The sequence below is a fragment of the Cnephaeus nilssonii genome (genome assembly GCF_951640355.1).
Source record: "Cnephaeus nilssonii genome assembly, chromosome: 2".
In the NCBI taxonomy this organism is placed as follows: domain Eukaryota; kingdom Metazoa; phylum Chordata; class Mammalia; order Chiroptera; family Vespertilionidae; genus Cnephaeus; species Cnephaeus nilssonii.
In genome coordinates this window covers 16,161,150-16,179,813 of record NC_137073.1, presented here as the reverse complement: position 1 = coordinate 16,179,813, position 18,664 = coordinate 16,161,150, and the positions used below count along the sequence as shown (strand labels likewise).

The 18,664-nt window shown below is 48.1% G+C and overlaps 1 protein-coding gene across 2 annotated transcripts in view; it reads left to right on the top strand.

Moving 5' to 3' along the window:
• CREBBP (CREB binding lysine acetyltransferase) overlaps nt 1-18,664 on the top strand; it is a 152,409-nt gene extending 133,745 nt beyond the window's left edge. For both annotated transcript variants that reach the window (XM_079793388.1, XM_079793387.1), the window contains exons 23-31: nt 265-332; nt 5,584-5,734; nt 6,107-6,253; nt 6,887-7,000; nt 8,097-8,262; nt 9,324-9,491; nt 13,073-13,234; nt 13,618-13,899; nt 15,468-18,664. In XM_079793388.1, the coding sequence (XP_079649514.1) occupies nt 265-332; nt 5,584-5,734; nt 6,107-6,253; nt 6,887-7,000; nt 8,097-8,262; nt 9,324-9,491; nt 13,073-13,234; nt 13,618-13,899; nt 15,468-17,612 (3,403 nt within the window). In that variant the 3' untranslated portion in view covers nt 17,613-18,664. The remainder of the gene's footprint in view (nt 1-264; nt 333-5,583; nt 5,735-6,106; nt 6,254-6,886; nt 7,001-8,096; nt 8,263-9,323; nt 9,492-13,072; nt 13,235-13,617; nt 13,900-15,467) is intronic.

The window sequence follows — 18,664 nt, the reverse complement described above, 5'->3', positions numbered from 1 at the left end:
TGGAGGGGAGGGTGCCTGCTGCTGCATTTCATTCATTGTTGTCAGCAAGAATTCAGCAATTACGATAGATGGCAGTTGGTTTTAAGTTTTAAGTCTTAAGTGTTTGCCTGCTTTAGGAATTATAGAATCAAAGCAGTCTGCCTCTTCACTTTTGTATAATGATGCAACTTAAACAGCCAACAAAGTATTCTAATGCTGCATTTCACTAGTTTGGCAACATATACTGTTTTGTATAATCTAATCACACCCATTATGTTTTTACAGCTTTGTATGTGACAACTGCTTGAAGAAAACTGGCAGAACTCGAAAAGAAAACAAATTCAGTGCTAAGAGTAAGTTATGGAAGGATTTCTTTTTCCTGGTCTGTACATTGTAGAAACTTGTATAATTATCCCAGTTTTCCTTTGGTTCCTCTCAACACGTGGCTTTGTAGATGACCTGTCCAACATTTTTTTATCTGTGAGTTTGTTTTCTAATACTTTGTATTTTTCTTGTCTTCCCCTTAAAGAACCATTTGACCTTACCATGATATCAAAGTCAGCTTTTTGCTCAATCCATGTTTTAGATGCAAGTGTAGAAAGCTTAGATACATTGTAAACATTGTGAGTTCTAAAGAGAAAATTTGTCAGCAGATCCTTCTTAAGTAGCTTAAAAATAAGACCTCCGCCAACACACACACACACACACACACACACACACACACACACACACACACACACACAGTTGTTCTGTCTGAGCGACACACTCAGTCTTGGGGCCAAATGTGGGCAGCCACTTGCCCATCACTAGGTGTGGACCCTGCTGTTGTGAGGAGTGACCCTCTCAAGTTCCCTGGGAATCGGCCGCCATCCATCCAAGACTGGTAGGAGCCTGGTCTACACAAAGACTTGGGAATGTTGCTGCATTTAGAGTGGCTGCTGGTGTCTCTTTATGATATCTGTCTGTAGCTACTGAAAGTAACTTTTCATAGATCTGATTTTTTTTATAGATATGTGTACAATACGTAACCTTTGTCCACTTGATTCTCAAGTACTGGGTGCACCTTCCACAGCATGGCATTCCCAAGCTGTCCTTTTGCTAAGTTAATAGGGAACCTGAGTAGGAAAGCCACCTACAGTGGAACCTTAAAGTGCACCTTCCCAGTACTCCCTGCAGCAGGATAGGTGACTAGCACACAGCTCAGGGTGTCTCTAACAAGAGCCAGGTAATCTGAGGTGCTGGGAGTAGAAGAGAGATGCTGGGGGAAGTAGGGGACATGAAGCAGGCAAAAAGGAAGTCATTCCATAGGCTTTCAGGTCATTGTCAATTCAAGTTCAAACTCTGTAGTTAATAAAATCCATAGTTATCCTATAACTTAAACTCACTTTTATAAAATGTTTTGAGATACTTAGAAACTCACTGGCTACTGTAATTTTTATTGTTGAAAGTGTTACATGTGTCCCCTTTTTTCTCCCATTGACCTCTTATTGGCTACTGTAATATTTATCTTTAGATTAGGGTTTCTCCACTGAGCCACTATTGACATTCGGGACCAGATAATTGTTATGATGGCTGTCCTGTGCTTTGTAGGACTTTAGCAGCATCCCTGGTGCAGCCCACTAAATATCAATAACCGCCATCCTCATGAGTGGTGAACATCAGAAATGTCTCCAGACCTTGCCAGATGTGCCTTGGGGGAAGTAGTTGCCTCTACCTTAGGGGGTCCATTCTGAGTGAAATCACTAAAGCAGTCAGAAACTTAGAAACACTTGCTTAGGCCAGAGCTTCAGTGACCAAACTAAACTGCCAAGAGAGCTAGACCTCACCAGAAGAGCAACTTCAGCTGGAAGGCACAAGGGTGAGGTGTAGGGGGTCACAGAAGAGCCGAGAGCTGGCCCGGCTCTCATCTCACCCCAAGTCCAGAGAATGATAGAGAAAGACACATGGACCTTTGGTAGATGAGCTTTAGTGTTTAAGATATAGAACATTTGCTTACAGAAAAGGATCTTAGAAGTCTAGCGTCACCCCTTGTGTTCCGAGTTTTTGTATATCACAAAGGAAAGTTTGCCTCATTCATCTTTGCACTGAGTATTAGAAATGTCTTTCAAATGGTAGTCAGTGAATGATAGTCACAACTGACCATCCATCCAGAGCCACTTCCCTACCTTATACCACACACACAATTCAATTTCAGATGGTTAAAGGAGAAGGAAACAACTGCAAGTGAACGCAAGGTCACAGAGTATTTTTCCTGTGCTGGGTTATAAAAAACCTTCCTAAAAAATAAACCCAGAGTGAGAAAGCAATAAGCTGAAGGATTTGATCACATAAAGAGAAAAGCGCCCCCTGACCCCCCCAATCTGGGAGAAAGGCCTACTGCATAAACACTGAGAGACCTAAAATACACCTCCATGTGTGCATCATATGGATGAGAATCACCCTGCTTTCACTCCGATGGTTTGAAGAAAAAAGTATAAAGACCTGATTTTAAAGGTCCTTTGGTTTGCTATTTGAAAATCATAGTGTGTGGGTCATATTTTCAGAAGGTAAGGGGATTCCCTCACTATGGTGGCCCTTCTTAGTTGTGTCCTCCCTTCTGGATTGGAAACTCCTCATGAGGGAACAAAACGTACTCAGTGCCGAAACCGGTTTGGCTCAGTGGATAGAGCGTCGGCCTGCAGACTCAAGGGTCCCGGGTTCGATTCCGGTCAAGGGCATGTGCCTAGGTTGTGGGCACATCCCCAGTGGGGGGTGTGCAAGAGGCAGCTGATCAATGTTTCTCTCATCGATGTTTCTGACTCTCTATCCCTCTCTCTTCCTCTCTGTAAAAAATCAATAAAATATATTTAAAAAAAAAAAAACGTACTCAGCAGCAGCATGGAGGGGCAATGGGAGAACATGGGCAAGAATGTGAGACTTTTCTTTAGGGGCTTCACAAAGAACAGACGAGATGGCCTGTGCCTTACAGCTAATGCTGCATTTCTCAGGATAGCTGTCTCAGGTGTGGGATGTGCGGAATTGTAAGGGGTCCAGAGTGTGACCACACAATTGTGTACAGGGTACATCTTCATCAGCATGTGAAATAGATCACAAATTCACTCCCCTGCATTTTTATAGCTTTTCAAGTTTTTATTTTCCTGTGTGTTTTTTATTTTATTGCCACTATGGAGTTTTTCTTTTTAAATCATTTTTCTTGAGGCATAACTTATATATCAAAAGAATTCCACCATTGGTATTTTATCACAGAAAAATGGAATTAAGAAAGTTAGTCTAAATTTTCCATATATTTCTTGACCTCAGTAAGGAATCTTCTAAAATCCTAAATACCTTTTTAAAAACATTTCTTATTGTTGTAAATATTTTTTAAATCAATAAGTATAAAGAAGAAAACTTTAAAATCCCATTATCCTGTCTAATAAAGAGGAAATATGCTAATTGATTACCCCACCCTCAAAGATGGCGGCGCCCACAGCCACAAGATGGCAACGCTCCTGCCTCCAGAGTCCCCCAGTCCCCTCAGCCCCCCAGCCGCCCACGGCCGCCTGAGGCTTAGGTAACCAGGGCCAGCCGAGGCTTGCACTGCTGGCAGTGGCAGCAGCAGAGGTGTAATGGGGTGTCGCCTTCCCCTGATTGCCAGATTGCCTCCCGCCCCTGAGCGCTCCCAGACTGTGAGGGGGCAGGCTGGGCTGAGGGACACCCCTCACCCCCCCAGTGCATGAATTTTCATGCACTGGGCCTCTAGTCCTATAAAATAAGAGAGGAATATGCTAATTATCTGTTATGCCCTGAGGCGTAATGGCCAACTGCATAACGACCAGATCACGGATCTGCAGGAGGGTGGGGCAGCGAACTACAAGCAGGCACCCGAGAGCTACAGGAGGGTGCAGAGCAGCAAGCTATGAGGGGGTAAGGGGGGCAGGGAGAGCTACAGGAGGGCAGGGCAGCAGGCGGAGAGCTACAGGAGGGTGGCAGCGACCCACTGGCGCACAGATTCGTGCGCAGGGCTACTAGTATATATATAATCATTGTGAACAGCTCTTGCTGCTAGTCTTTTTTTTTTTTTTTTTTTCCTCACATGCAAGTTTTTGGGGTTTTTTAATATATTTTTATTGATTTTAGAGAGGAAGGGAAAGGGAGAGAGACATAGAAACATCAATGATGAGAGAGAATCACTGATCGGCTGCCTCCTGCACGCCCCCTACTGGGGATCGAGCCTGCAACCCAGGCATGTGCCCTTGGCCAGAATCGAACCTGGGACCCTTCAGTCTGCAGGCCAATGCTCTATCCACTGAGCCAAACCAGCTAGGGCTGCAAGGAGTTTTTTATGCTTTACCTAATGTTTTGCCTTTGGGTAGCTTGCTGTATATGCCCTATCACAATGGCCATGCTTGGGTGGTCCCTTGAAGAGAGGATTGTGGAGGGGAGGAGGAACCTACCCAGGAACAGAGCTGGGGCAGGTCTGGATATGAGACAGTGTCTGTGCACTTGCCATAATAGGAACACTGACAGAGCTTAGTTGGCCATGGAATGTACTGTGCACTCTGTCTTAACTCTGCAGTGGGGACTCTCCTCAAAGCTGGGCAAGAAGGGGAGAGTGGGTCAGGGAACACAAGCGCATCAGCCCTGACCTCCTCCAGGGAAAGCAGTGGCAGGCTCCCTGCTTCAGTTAGAGTTCTAGCTTGGGGCACAGCTGTGACTCTGAGCAGCTACGTGGGAGCACCCAGGGCCAGATCTCCGCCTCACCAGGCCCAGGGGGAGGGGGCAGAAGGCTGGTGGGCACAGCATGGCCCTCTTTATGCCTGCTCCCCCACTTTACTCCGTAGCCCATCTTCTTTCAGATTCAGGTCCACCTTCATGGCTCCTCTGCCCCTTATGGTTCAAAAAAGATGGAAATATCAGGGCACTTGATGGCAATTTTGAAGATGTAGAGTGCCTGAGATTCTAGAGTACCCCTTTCCCTCATAAAACACTTACTTCATAGGATAAACTAGGTCCCTTCTGGTTTTAGAGAATGTTAATTCCTTTTTTTTATCCTTATCCAAGGATGTGTTTTTATTAATTTTGAGAGAGACAGACAGATATCAATGTGAGAGAGAAAAATTGATCGGTTGCCTCTCCTACACACCCCAACCAGGCATCGAACCCACAAACTTTTGGTGCTTGGGACAACACCCTAACCAACTGAGCTAGCTGGCCAGGGCAGAACGTTAATTCTTTTAAAATGTGTCAAATTGCCCTAGCCAGTTTGGCTCAGTGGATAGAGCATTGGCCTGTGGCCCAAAGGATCCTGGGTTCAATTCCGGCCAAGGGCACGTACCTTGGTTTCAGGCTCCTCCCCGGGCCCTGCTCGGGGTGTGTGCAAAGGCAACCAGTCGTGTCTCTCACATCGATGCTTCTCTCTTCCACTCAATCTAATATATGTATATATTTCCTTGGGTGTGAGGATTAACAAAACAACAAAAAAAAAACATACACACAAAAAAAAACCAAAATAAATAAAATATGTCAGATTACCCTGAAAGGAAAAGGAGGACTCTGTGGTCTCAGTTGCCTTCTCCATCGTCCTTCCAAAACTCTCTCACCTGCTCCTTCTAAACTTTCCAGGACTGCAGACCACACGATTGGGAAACCACTTGGAAGACCGAGTCAACAAGTTTTTGCGGCGACAGAATCATCCTGAAGCCGGGGAGGTCTTTGTTCGAGTGGTGGCCAGCTCAGATAAGACTGTGGAGGTCAAGCCTGGGATGAAGTCACGGTTTGTGTGCAGACATTGTGGTATTTTCTAAAACAGCACTGTCCCAGTGCTTACCCCACCTGGTTAACAAAAGCCCCACTTTCTGACAAGCCTTTTTGCATAATTTAAATGATTTTCAGTGGTTAGTGTGTTGCAAGCCCAAATTCATTAGAGAAGGTAAAATTCCCAAGCAAGTGAAACTGTGTCATAAAAAATGGGATCAAATCTCCAAGCTGCTCGCACTAGTGGTAAGAGCTCTGGGCTGGTAGTCAGAAGTGACAGGCCTTTCTTTATCTCCTCTACCCTGAGCAGGTTTAGAGCAGCAGATCTAGGTTATAAAGCACCTTATGAACAATGACGCATGCAAACATCAGATTCTGACTTTTATTTCAGGTTTGTGGATTCTGGGGAAATGTCTGAATCTTTCCCGTATCGAACCAAAGCTCTCTTTGCTTTTGAGGAAATTGATGGAGTGGATGTATGCTTCTTTGGAATGCATGTCCAAGAATATGGCTCTGATTGCCCCCCTCCTAACACAAGGTAGTCCTCTATCTCCTTTCAAGGGGTGTCATGCTGTCTTATAATGCACTAAGGTTCTATGTGTCTTAGAGAACTCTGTGTGCTTTAGAGGTGGGTTTAAATTAAATAATCCACTATTGATTAACCAAATTAGTTTATGTTTCCTCTAAGCAAGTGGGGTGTGAGGGTTTATATGACTATTTCAAGCCTGTTTTGTGTTTTGAGTACTCATGGATCCTGGTTCTGGTCTTGCTGTTGTCCCTGTCTTACCTGGGGCAGGTAGAGCCACAGAGAATGGGGTGGGAACCATTCCATGAGCCTGGACATTCTCTGATGCACCTAAAAAAAAAATGAAGTACCTCTATAAAGAGTTCTTTCATGTTCACTCTAGAATCTGGGTGAGAGGGAATTTAAAAATGTCTCTTCTTAGTTTGCCCTGATCTATCCATGGTTCTCTGTGGTGAATGATGATATGCCATTGCTTCTCACTTTGGTGATGAAATTGGATTCCATTTTATTGATTGGCAGCAGCAGTTGGCGATGGGAGTTTTCTTATGTTTTTATATCCTTTTTGTGGTCAGTGTAAATGCTATTGAACAAAATTTATTTCAGGATACCCTGAACTGTTGATTAATTTTTCTCTCCCACCCCCAGGCGTGTGTACATATCTTATCTGGACAGTATTCATTTCTTCCGGCCCCGATGCCTGCGGACAGCTGTTTACCATGAGATCCTTATTGGATATTTAGAATATGTGAAGAAATTGGGGTGAGTTTCATTCAGATTATCCAGAAATAATTAAAGTTCCATTTTTAATTTTCACTGTATGTTTAGTTTGTGAAATAATGAGAATGTTTCTTTAAGTTTGATGTGTTTTTATTTTAGCGTCCTTAGCTGGATTCTGAAGCCTCTAGAGCTTCTCTCATGTTCTCGGGGCTTCTCAGCACAATGCATGCACTTTTTCTGCCTTCTGCATTCTTTTCATTATTTTTCCATTCTGGTGTCTTTTTAAAAAAAATTTTATTGAAGCATATGTTACATATTATAAAATTCGCCTATTTCAGGTGTACACTTCACTAACTTTTAGTAACTTTATGGAGTGGTGTAGCCATCACCCTTAATCAGTCTCAGAACATTGTCATCCCCCAATAAGATCCCCCTGCCCATTTGCTCTTAATCCTTGTCCCACTCCTACCCCCAGTGACCACTAATCTTTCTCCCCATAAATTTGCTTTTTCTCAATGTTTTGTAGGAATGGAAACCTACAAGATGTGGTCTCTTGCCTCTGAATTCTTTATATCTGTTGTCATGTTCTAGATCTTTCATATTCCTTTCCCAAATTTGAAAAAGTTGGAGACATTTGATTGAAGTGTCTTAAACAGAATGAATAAGATTTATTTTAACTTTAACCCTTAGAAATATCCAACTGCCTTTCCTATGTGCAGAAGAAAGTAGGTGAAATTCAGTGTGTCCCTGGGTAAAAGCCATTTGATAAACCTAATGAGTCTCTGTCTTCCCAGGCTTTCTCCTGTGCTCACAGGTTCCCTTACAGCCTAGGCTCCTGCCTGACTTGCACAACCTGAGAAGGAAGCATCTTAGGGCTGACTTCCAGGCGTGCATTTGCACACTAGAGATTTTTGGCCTTACCCACGTATCCCCAACTCTCAGCACACTGGTTTGGAATCTCTCTAAATGTCTTATCCATTCTGCCGCAAGCATTGTGGTCATTTCTTTGCTTTCCTTTTTCTTTATATATAGTTATTTCTGTCCTTGCTTTGGTCCCTGTTCCTCAACTGTTACTCCTTGAAAGCAGGGATAGTTTTGCTCAACACTTTCATATGAATTATGTGTGTGTATCCTGCAGGTATGTGACAGGACACATCTGGGCCTGTCCCCCAAGTGAAGGAGATGACTACATCTTCCATTGCCACCCCCCTGATCAAAAAATCCCCAAACCGAAGCGCCTGCAGGAGTGGTACAAGAAGATGCTGGACAAGGCTTTTGCAGAGCGGATCATCCATGACTACAAGGTACCTGGTGCTTGCTGAAGGAGGGCATGCAGTGGCTTTGTCACTGATAATTTACATACTTTCAGGTGTCTTTCTCTCACACTCACATATGTTAGAACTATCGGCCCAGTGCATGAAATTCGCGCACATTAAAAGGGAATTAATTAGAGGAAATATTTTTAAATTGCTCTTTGTCCTTTCTCTATAATAGAAGTGTCAGAAATGAAAGAAAATTAGTAAAATGTATATGAAAATCTTCCTCCTGTCAGAGTCTGGGGCGGGCCGCGGGACCCAGAGTCAAGTCCCCGCCCACCTGCGCGCGCCTCAAAATCACGTGAGACCCAGACCCAGACCCAGCCAGCTCCAACCCCGTCAAGCCCCGCCGGGTGGGGGGTGCCCAGCCTCAGATCCCCTGGCACACGCAGGGCAGGGGGTGCACCCTCAGGTCCCCCAGCCCGGCGCCAGGTCGGGGGGCACGGCTTCAGGTCCCCGGCCTGGCACTGGGGCAGGAGGCCTGCCTTGAGGCCCCCCGTCAAGCCCCGCCAGGCACAGCCTGAGGTCCCCCGGCCCAGTGCCAGGGCAGGGGGCGCGCCTTGAGGTCTCCCGTCAAACCCTGCCAGGCGGGGTGCACAGCCTGAGGTCCCCAGTTAAGCCCTGCTGGGCAGGGGGCACAGCCTCAGCTTCCCCGGCCCAGCTCCACGCAGCCTCAGGTCCCTGCTGATCGCTCATTATGGGAGCCCCGCCTCTGCTGTGGGCGCAGCCGTCTTGTGACTGCATGACAGTTAATTTGCATGTTACCTCTTTATTATATAAGATTGTATTCATTTATGAAGATCAGAAAGCCAAAGGAAAAAAAGTGAAAAATGTAAAAGCATCTTATCTGCAGTCTATCAAGATTTCTAGTTGGCAGTCTGAAAGCAGTACTGTCATGTCGTCTGTTTAAATTGGCTGATCTTGGCCATTGTGCACCATGGGAATATGCTGCACCAGGATCCTCTTCTGTGTCGTGGCCCTTCTCCGCCTCCTCCTCAGGGGCTTTGCTTGGGTCCCTATCTCACTGCTGTGCTTTGTTTACTCTCCAGGACATTTTCAAACAAGCAACTGAAGACAGGCTCACCAGTGCCAAGGAATTGCCCTATTTTGAGGGTGACTTCTGGCCCAATGTGTTGGAGGAGAGCATTAAGGAGCTGGAACAAGAAGAAGAAGAGAGGAAGAAGGAAGAGAGCACTGCAGCCAGTGAGACTACAGAGGTAAAGCCCTTACATCCCACTACCCCACCCTCCTGGAAAGCTGGTGCCCCAGATGTGTGCGCTGGAGGACGAATTCTGGCAGGTTGGAGAGTGAACTTATGCTATTGAGTTCACAGGGTGTGGCCTTCTTTTTGTGTGTGGTAGTATTTTCATGCATAACCTCACCTTGTCACTACGCACAATAGGTCTGGGGCTTGAAAACACAAACCACACAGGTTGCTGGGCGAGCTGAGATGTGGGCACTAGAGACACATCACCTCCTAGATGGGGACAGGAGGTGCTTACTTCAGAATCTCTGGGCATAACAGAGGGCCAAGACACAGAAAGATGAGAGAGGTGGGCGCCCTGCCAGGGAGCCCAGAACAGATGGAGACAGAAACAAATGTGTCATAGCCAGGGAGCAATCAATTGATTTAAAAGAGTATTTTACAAACCAAACACACACACCTGAAGCTCTTTCTGTGGTGTCCACACTTGTGTACTCACGCTTTGTGCAGTCATGGGCCTAAGCAGTGCACTGAGAACTAAGGAAAACACCATCCCTGCCCTCAAGGGGTGTATGTTCTAGTAGGAGAAACAAGAAAAACACATGCCCAGCACATTCGGAGATAGTGGTGCAAGCTGTGGAGAAAAGGAAACACAGGGAATTAGGAGGGAATGGGGGGAGGGGCTTGTCTGGGCAGAGGCATCTGAGCAGAGACTGACCTGGTGAGAAGGAACCCAGAGGGTCCTGGAGAGAAGAAGCTTCCAGCAGGAGGGGGAGAAACTTAGGCATTCGAGTTGTAAGCAAGTGTGCCATGCTTTGAGGTGTCCAGTAAGACTTGATGTTTTGGCCGTAGCTGTAGAGGCTGTGGGAAATACGCTGTTTATTTTGACAGCAGCCCCAGAGTTTTGGGTGGATCTTTGTGGCATGTGAGGAAAATCCTGGGTCAGGGTTGCCCGTTGTGTCGGTTGCTGCCTCTTCCTGAGGGAAGAGGAAGAGGGAGAGCATATTTGGGGGAAGAAGTCAAGAATTGCCTGCAGACATGTTAATGTTGCAATGCCTATAAATATCCAAGAGGAGCCCTGGCCAGTTGCTCAGTGGTTAGAGCGTTGGCCCTAGGACTAAAGGGTCACGGGTTTGATTCCCAGTCAAGGACATGTACCTCGGTTGCCTGCCTCTGGCCTAGTGTTGGTGGGGCTTTCTGGGAGATAGAAATAGACAAAGGCTGATGCCTGAGCCAGCCATTGCTAACCATGGATTTGCGTGTGGTGAGGGATGGAGACACCATTCTGGGTGTCCAGTCACTTAACTAAGGGTTGGCTTAGTTATGGGCAGCACTTGTGATGGAAGGATGCTTTGCCATTAAAAGTGGTCTTAAAAGAGACCTGGAAAGGTGCTTGCCATAGTGGAGAAGCACCAGGATGCAACCTCAACTTGTGTATCACCCCAACTTTGTAAAGAAAAATACACAAATAAAATGTGCATAGCTGCTATTGCTTTGGTGGCAAAAATAAAATAAAATAAAATTATTTTTATTTATTATTTGGCTATGTTTTCTAAACTGTAAAGTAAATCTATATATTTTTATAACTTTTAGCCCAGCTGGTGTAGCTCAGTGGCTGGGCATCGATCTATGAACCAGGAGGTTGTGGTTCTATTCCTGGTCAGGGCACATGCCCAGGTTGTGGGCTCCATCCCCAGAGGGGGGCCTGCAGGAGGCAGCCAATCAATGATTCTCTCTCATCATTGATGTTTCTCTCTCTCCCCCCTCTCCCTTCCTCTCTCTGAAATCAATAAAAATAGCCCTGACCGGTTTGGCTCAGCGGATAGAGCGGCGGCTTGCGGACCGAGGAGTCCTAGGTTTGATTCCGGTCAAGGGCATGTGCCTTGGTTGTGGGCACGTCCCCGGTGGGGGGGGTGCAGGAGGCAGCTGATAGATGTTTCTAACTCTCTATCCCTCTTCCTTCCTCTCTCTGAAAAATTAATAAAATATATATATATTTTTTAATATATTTTATTGATTTTTTACAGAGAGGAAGAGAGAGGGATAGAGAGTTAGAAACATCGATGAGAGAGAAACATCGATCAGCTGCCTCTTGCACACCCCCTATTGGGGATGTGCCCGCAACCAAGGTACATGCCCTTGACCGGAATCGAACCTGGAACCCTTGAGTCCACAGGCCGACGCTCTATCCACTGAGCCAAACCGGTTTCTGCTAAAATATATTTTTTTAAAAAGAAAAAAAATCAAAAATATTTTTTAAAAATAATAAAATATAGGCTTTATATTTTAGAATAAAGGCTTACAGAAAACTTGAGCAGATGATACAGAGTTACATGTATTCTAGTACCTGGCATCTTAAATCTGTGTGCTGCATTTGTTACAATTGCTGAACCAATATTGATACATCATTGTTAACCAGAGTCCAAAGTTCATTCAGTGTTCTTAGTTTTTATCAGTGACCTTTTCTGATCTGGGTCCATGTTACATCCAGTTGTCAGGACTCCTTAGTCCCCTCCTGGGTCTTTCTCAGGGGTGGTGGTGGTGGTGGTGGAGGTGGAGTGCAACTGCACTTCCCCTAAAGTGTCACTCCTTTCAGCACCCAGAGTGTGTGTGTGTGTGTGTGTGTGTGTGTGTGTGTGTGTGTGTGTGTGTGTGTTTATCTCTCCCCCCACCCTTCTATCCCTACCTCTTCCTCTCTCTCCCCTGGTTATAAACTAAGTTCTTTGGACCAGACCAAATGAGCGTTCTCACCTTGAAACCTGAATGACTAAGCCTGAGTTCTTCCCAGAGTAGGAGCATTTTAACTGAGCAGCAAAACCCCTTAGACTTAAGCCAGTTGCCGCACTGATGGGTGTGTTTCAGGCCTGATGGGCCTGGGGAATGGAAGCAGGTCAGGAAGATGTCCTGTAGCCTTGCTTGGGACCTGGAGGGGCCACTTTCAAGTCCCTGCTCCTATCCGTGCAGCGGCTTCTTCATGAGCACCTTTCCCATTTCACTCGTGGATATTTGGAGTCTTGCAATAAGCCACTGAGCATGCAGGATATGCCATGGAACTGCAGGTGTCCAGTGGGATGACGTGAAACAATGTAAAATTGCTTCCTCTGTTGCTAGATTCCAAATTAGCATCCCAGGTGTGTTCTTCCCTCAAGAGGTAACGTGTTCTGTGGCCTTCATGACACAGGCCACACTTGCTCTATGTTTATGTATCACCTCTGTGCCCATTGGGGTCTTAGCTGAATATACAGGCCCTGCTTCCATCCTCATCACTTTTCCCGCTGCAGTTTCCTCTGAGGGCAGCAGTGTGTTTACACAGCCCACATAGGTAGAGGTCTGCAAAGGGTGCTTCCTAGAGTGACACTTTCAGCACCCTGAGTGTGTGTGTGTGTGTGTGTGTGTGTGTGTGTGTGTGTGTGTGCTGACTTGTCCAGATGAGCAGACGATCACAGGCACTTGTTATTTTATTTCCTGTGTTCCATTAAACCTGGTTTTGTGTTGAGCACATCCACAGTCCAGGGCCTGGAGCTGGGAGTCCCAGCTAGATACTGGACCTGGAGGAGGAGGCTGGGCTTGTCTGACAAGTTTGTGTTGTTGCAGGGCAGCCAGGGTGACAGCAAGAATGCCAAGAAAAAGAACAACAAGAAAACCAACAAAAATAAAAGCAGTATCAGCCGGGCCAACAAGAAGAAACCCAGTATGCCCAACGTGTCCAACGACTTGTCCCAGAAGCTCTACGCTACCATGGAGAAACACAAAGAGGTGAGACGCAGAGCAGGCCACAGAACCCAGCATTTGTGCCCCTCTGGACCAAGATAAAGGAGGGGAGTTGCTGAAGAAGCCACAACCCTGCCCCTGGCCAAGAGAAGGGAAAAGGCATGGTGACACTCTGTCTGGTGCATATAGGGAGGACCAGCCCCTAGAAGGCAGACCTGGCTGGTTGGATAACACCACACAATGCATCATCAAGTCAGTTCATCCCCAGGGAGTTGGGCCTTTGACACACTCCTGGGACAGCAGGTGTCAGGCTCAGCACAGTCTCAGATCTGCAGGCTTGGGTAGCGGGTAGCCCAGGGCCCTGCAGGGCCAGCCCTCCTCAGCACCGCTCTCTGTGGGCTGACATACTCCTGGTGTTCTTCCTGCAGGTCTTCTTTGTGATCCACCTCCATGCTGGGCCTGTCATCAATACGCTGCCCCCTATTGTTGACCCCGACCCCCTGCTCAGCTGCGACCTCATGGATGGGCGCGATGCCTTCCTCACCCTCGCCAGGGACAAGCACTGGGAATTCTCCTCTCTGAGGCGGTCCAAGTGGTCCACGCTGTGCATGCTGGTGGAGTTGCACACCCAGGGTCAGGACCGCTTTGTCTACACCTGCAATGAGTGCAAGCACCATGTGGAGACACGCTGGCATTGTACCGTGTGCGAGGTAGGCCCATATCTCCCTCCCTGTGCCTCGCTCTGACAGAACTGGCAGAGCTGGTGTGGTCCACGAGTCTGAGGTCCCCTTGGCTGCTCCCAGCCCTCTGCGGTCTATGTATTTGCATTTTAGATTGAACTATTGGCACTTCTCAGGGGAGAAAAAATGACCACTGCTCCTCTAAGGGCGCTGTTGATTATGAGATAGGTTGTTTTGAGTTCACACATAAGAAGATCTAACTCTTATTGATTGGGTTCCTGCTATGTGACCGCACTAGGTTCAACATCAGATACTTAGGATAAGAAGAAGCCTGTCTCCCTTCGTGGAGCATGGTCTGGTCGTGACCAAACTGAGCATGACAGTGACAGGACCCCCTTGGCAGGACAAGCTGGTCTTCCTGGGAGTCAGCAAGCACTGACTTGTCCAGATGAGGAGATGACCACAGGCACTTGTTATTTCCTGTGTTTCATTAATCCCGGCTCTGTATCGGGCACATCCACAGTCCTCATGGTGCCAGAGCAGGAGCATGGAGAGAGCAGGAGAGGTGTTGGCAGTGCTCTGATCCTTCCAGAACTTTGTCTGGTAACCTTCTCCCTTGTCTTGGTTGGACCCCATGGCCATACCACACTGGCTCCCCCTGCAGAAGTCTTGTCATCTGTGTGAAGGGGCGGGGTCTTTCTCTTGCATAGATGGGTCCCTCACATGGGGTGAGCCAGGCTATTTTGAGCCCTTCATCTCCCCAACTGCAGACAATCATAGACTCCTCCCAGTCCAATGTCGGCCTCCAGGATGAACTCCACAGTCGTGGGCCCTACAGCAGTGGCTCTGTGATCTCTGAGGGGAAGAGCAGATCCTTTGTAATGCCCTCCTCATCTTTATTTCCTACTTTTTCCAACCTCCTTTTGTTCTCCCTCTCATTTCCTACTGCTGGGATTTTCACGTCTTTACTATGAAAAGGTTATTAGTCCTGGCCATAGGGTTCCATTCTCTGCTCTAGCACCTGTTGTCTGTCTCCAGACATAGGCGGCTTTTAGAAATCTGGCGAGAGGGCCTTTCTCCCGGTGAAGGCCTCTTAGCTCCAGTGCCCTCCTGGACCGCCCTGCAGAGCTCTGGGGATGCACTGAGGGCACCCAGTCTCTAGGAACTCAGGTCTGTGGTACTTCAGATGCTCATGTGGCAGGCGCTTGGGAGCAAATGGGTATAGCAACAGTCATTCCTTCACTGTCAGGCTTCCCAGGCCAGGCGTGGGAGCAGGATGGCTGGGTGTAATTCCCAGGGTGCAGAGGAAGGAAGGAAAGGGGAACCAGTGCCCACCAATGTACTCGAAAGACTTGGGTGGACATGAAGCCACACACCATATGCATGGATGAGCCTATGTACCTGCTCACAAGGTTGGGAAATGCGAGGGGGCCCCTGGAAGAGTGTGGGGTGAGGGCGAGTAGATGGATCTCGTGGTCTTTGGAGCCTTTTGGGCTGTGGAGGAGTTCCCAGAAGTGAGGGTTCCAGTGGGTGGCTGGGATGTCTGGTAACGCTGGGCCACATGCTGATGCTAGCCTGACCCCTTTCTTTGTCTGCAGGACTATGACCTTTGCATCAACTGCTACAACACAAAGAGCCACACCCATAAGATGGTTAAGTGGGGGCTGGGCCTGGACGACGAGGGTGGCAGCCAGGGTGAGCCACAGTCTAAGAGCCCCCAGGAGTCACGACGCCTGAGCATCCAGCGCTGCATCCAGTCCCTGGTGCACGCCTGCCAGTGCCGCAACGCCAACTGCTCGCTGCCGTCCTGCCAGAAGATGAAGCGGGTTGTACAGCACACCAAGGGCTGCAAGCGCAAGACCAATGGAGGCTGCCCAGTATGCAAGCAGCTCATTGCCCTTTGCTGCTACCATGCCAAACACTGCCAAGAAAACAAATGCCCCGTGCCCTTCTGCCTCAACATCAAACACAAGCTCCGCCAGCAGCAGATCCAGCACCGCCTGCAGCAAGCGCAGCTCATGCGCCGGCGAATGGCCACCATGAACACCCGCAACGTGCCTCAGCAAAGCCTGCCTTCCCCTACCTCAGCACCACCCGGGACCCCTACACAGCAACCCAGCACACCCCAGACACCACAGCCCCCAACCCAGCCCCAGCCCTCACCCGTGAGCATGTCACCAGCCGGTTTCTCCAGCGTGGTCCGAACTCAGCCCCCCACCACAGTGTCCACTGGGAAGCCCACCAACCAGGTGCCAGCCCCACCACCCCCCGCCCAGCCCCCACCTGCAGCAGTGGAAGCAGCCCGGCAGATTGAACGTGAGGCTCAGCAGCAGCAGCATCTGTATCGGGTGAACATCAACAACGGCATGCCCCCGGGGCGCACAGGCATGGTGACTCCTGTGAACCAGATGGCCCCTGTGGGCCTGAATGTGCCCCGACCCAACCAGGTCAGTGGGCCTGTCATGCCCAACCTGCCCCCTGGGCAGTGGCAGCCAGCACCCATCCCCCAGCAACAATCGATGCCGGGTATGCCCAGACCCGTGATGTCTATGCAGGCCCAACCAGCTGTAGCCGGACCACGGATGCCTAATGTGCAGCCGCCTCGGAGCATCTCGCCCGGCGCCCTGCAGGACCTGCTGCGGACCCTGAAGTCTCCTAGCTCCCCGCAGCAGCAGCAGCAGGTGCTCAACATCCTCAAGTCAAACCCTCAGCTGATGGCAGCTTTCATCAAACAGCGCACAGCCAAGTACGTGGCCAGTCAGCCCGGTCTGCAGCCCCAGCCCAGCCTCCAGGCCCAGCCTGGCCTACAGCCCCAGCCTGGCCTGCACCAGCAGCCCAGCCTGCAGAACCTGAATGCCATGCAAGCCAGCGGGCCACGGCCCGGTGTGCCTCCGCAGCAGCAAGCAATGGGAGGCCTGAACCCCCAGGGTCAGGCCCTGAACATCATGAACCCGGGACACAACCCCAGCATGGCGAGTATGAACCCACAGTATAGAGAGATGCTGCGGAGGCAGCTGTTGCAGCAGCAGCAGCAACAACAGCAACAGCAACAGCAGCAACAGCAGGGCAGTGCTAGCATGGCTGCAGGCATGGCAGGACATGGCCAGTTCCAGCAGCCTCAAGGACCTGGAGGCTATCCCCCGGCCATGCAGCAGCAGCGGATGCAGCAGCACCTGCCCATGCAGAGCAATTCCATGGGCCAGATGGCAGCTCAGATGGGACAGCTCGGCCAGATGGGGCAGCCTGGGCTGGGCGCAGACAACACCCCCAACATCCAGCAAGCTCTGCAGCAACGGATTCTGCAGCAGCAACAGATGAAGCAGCAGATTGGGTCCCCAGGCCAGCCAAACCCCATGAGCCCCCAGCAGCACATGCTCTCAGGACAGCCACAGGCCTCGCACCTCCCTGGCCAGCAGATGGCCACATCCCTTAGTAGCCAGGTGCGATCTCCGGCCCCTGTCCAGTCTCCACGGCCCCAGTCCCAGCCTCCACATTCCAGCCCATCACCACGGATACAGCCCCAGCCTTCACCACACCACGTCTCACCCCAGACTGGTTCTCCCCACCCAGGACTCGCAGTCACCATGGCCAGCTCCATAGATCAGGGACACTTGGGGAACCCCGAACAGAGTGCAATGCTACCACAGCTGAATACCCCCAACAGGAGTGCATTGTCCAATGAGCTGTCCCTGGTTGGCGACACCACAGGAGACACCCTAGAAAAGTTTGTGGAGGGTTTGTAGCATTATGAGAGCATCACTTTTTTTTCCTTTCATGTTCTTGGACCTTTTGTACTGAAATCCAAGCATCTAGGTTCTTTTTATTCCTAGATGGAACTGCTACTTCCAGGCCACGGAAGGGTAGATTGCTGTTTAAAGAAACAATACAAAGAATATATTTTTTTGTTAAAAACCAGTTGATTTAAATATCTGGTCTCTCTCTCTTTTTGTTTTTTTTGTTTTTGTTTTTGTTTTTTTGTTTTGGGGGGAGGGGGGATTGTTTGGATTTTTTGTCGTCATTGCTGGTGACTCATGCCTTTTTTTAATGGGAAAAACAAGTTCATTATATCCATATTTTTTATTTGTATTTTCAAGACTTTAAACATTTATGTTTAAAAGTGAGAAGAAAAATAATATTCAGAAACTGATTCTTGAAATAATGCAAGCTTATAATGTATCCCGACAACTTTCTGACGTTGCGGGAAGATTTTTTCTATTGTGAACTCTGTGGGCGTTCTCCAAGTATTACCCCTGGACGATAGGAATTGGCTCCTACGTGCACACACATACACACCCACACACATCTATCTATACATATTGGCTTAAGCCAAACTCTTGTCTTGCAGATGTAGAAATTGTTGCTTTGTTTCTCTGATAAAACTGGTTTTAGACAAAAAATAGGGATGATCACTCTCTTAGACCATGCTAATGTTAATAGAGAAGAGCATTCTTTCTTCTATGTGAAACTTGAAATGAGGAAAAGCAATTCTAGTGTAAATCATGCAAGCGCTATAATTACTATAAATAAGAAAATTCAAGAAGATTCAATCACTGTATAGGATGGTAAAGTACCAACTCATTTCTTATATCATATTGTTAAATAAACTGTGTGCAACAGACAAAAAGGGTGGTCCTTCTTGAATTCATGTATATGGTATTAACACTTAGTGTTCGGGGTTTTTGTTAATGAAAATGCTGTTTTCAACATTGTATTTGGACTATGCATGTGTTTTTTTCCCCCATTGTATATAACGTACCGCTTAAAATTGATATAAATTACTGAAGTTTTTAACATG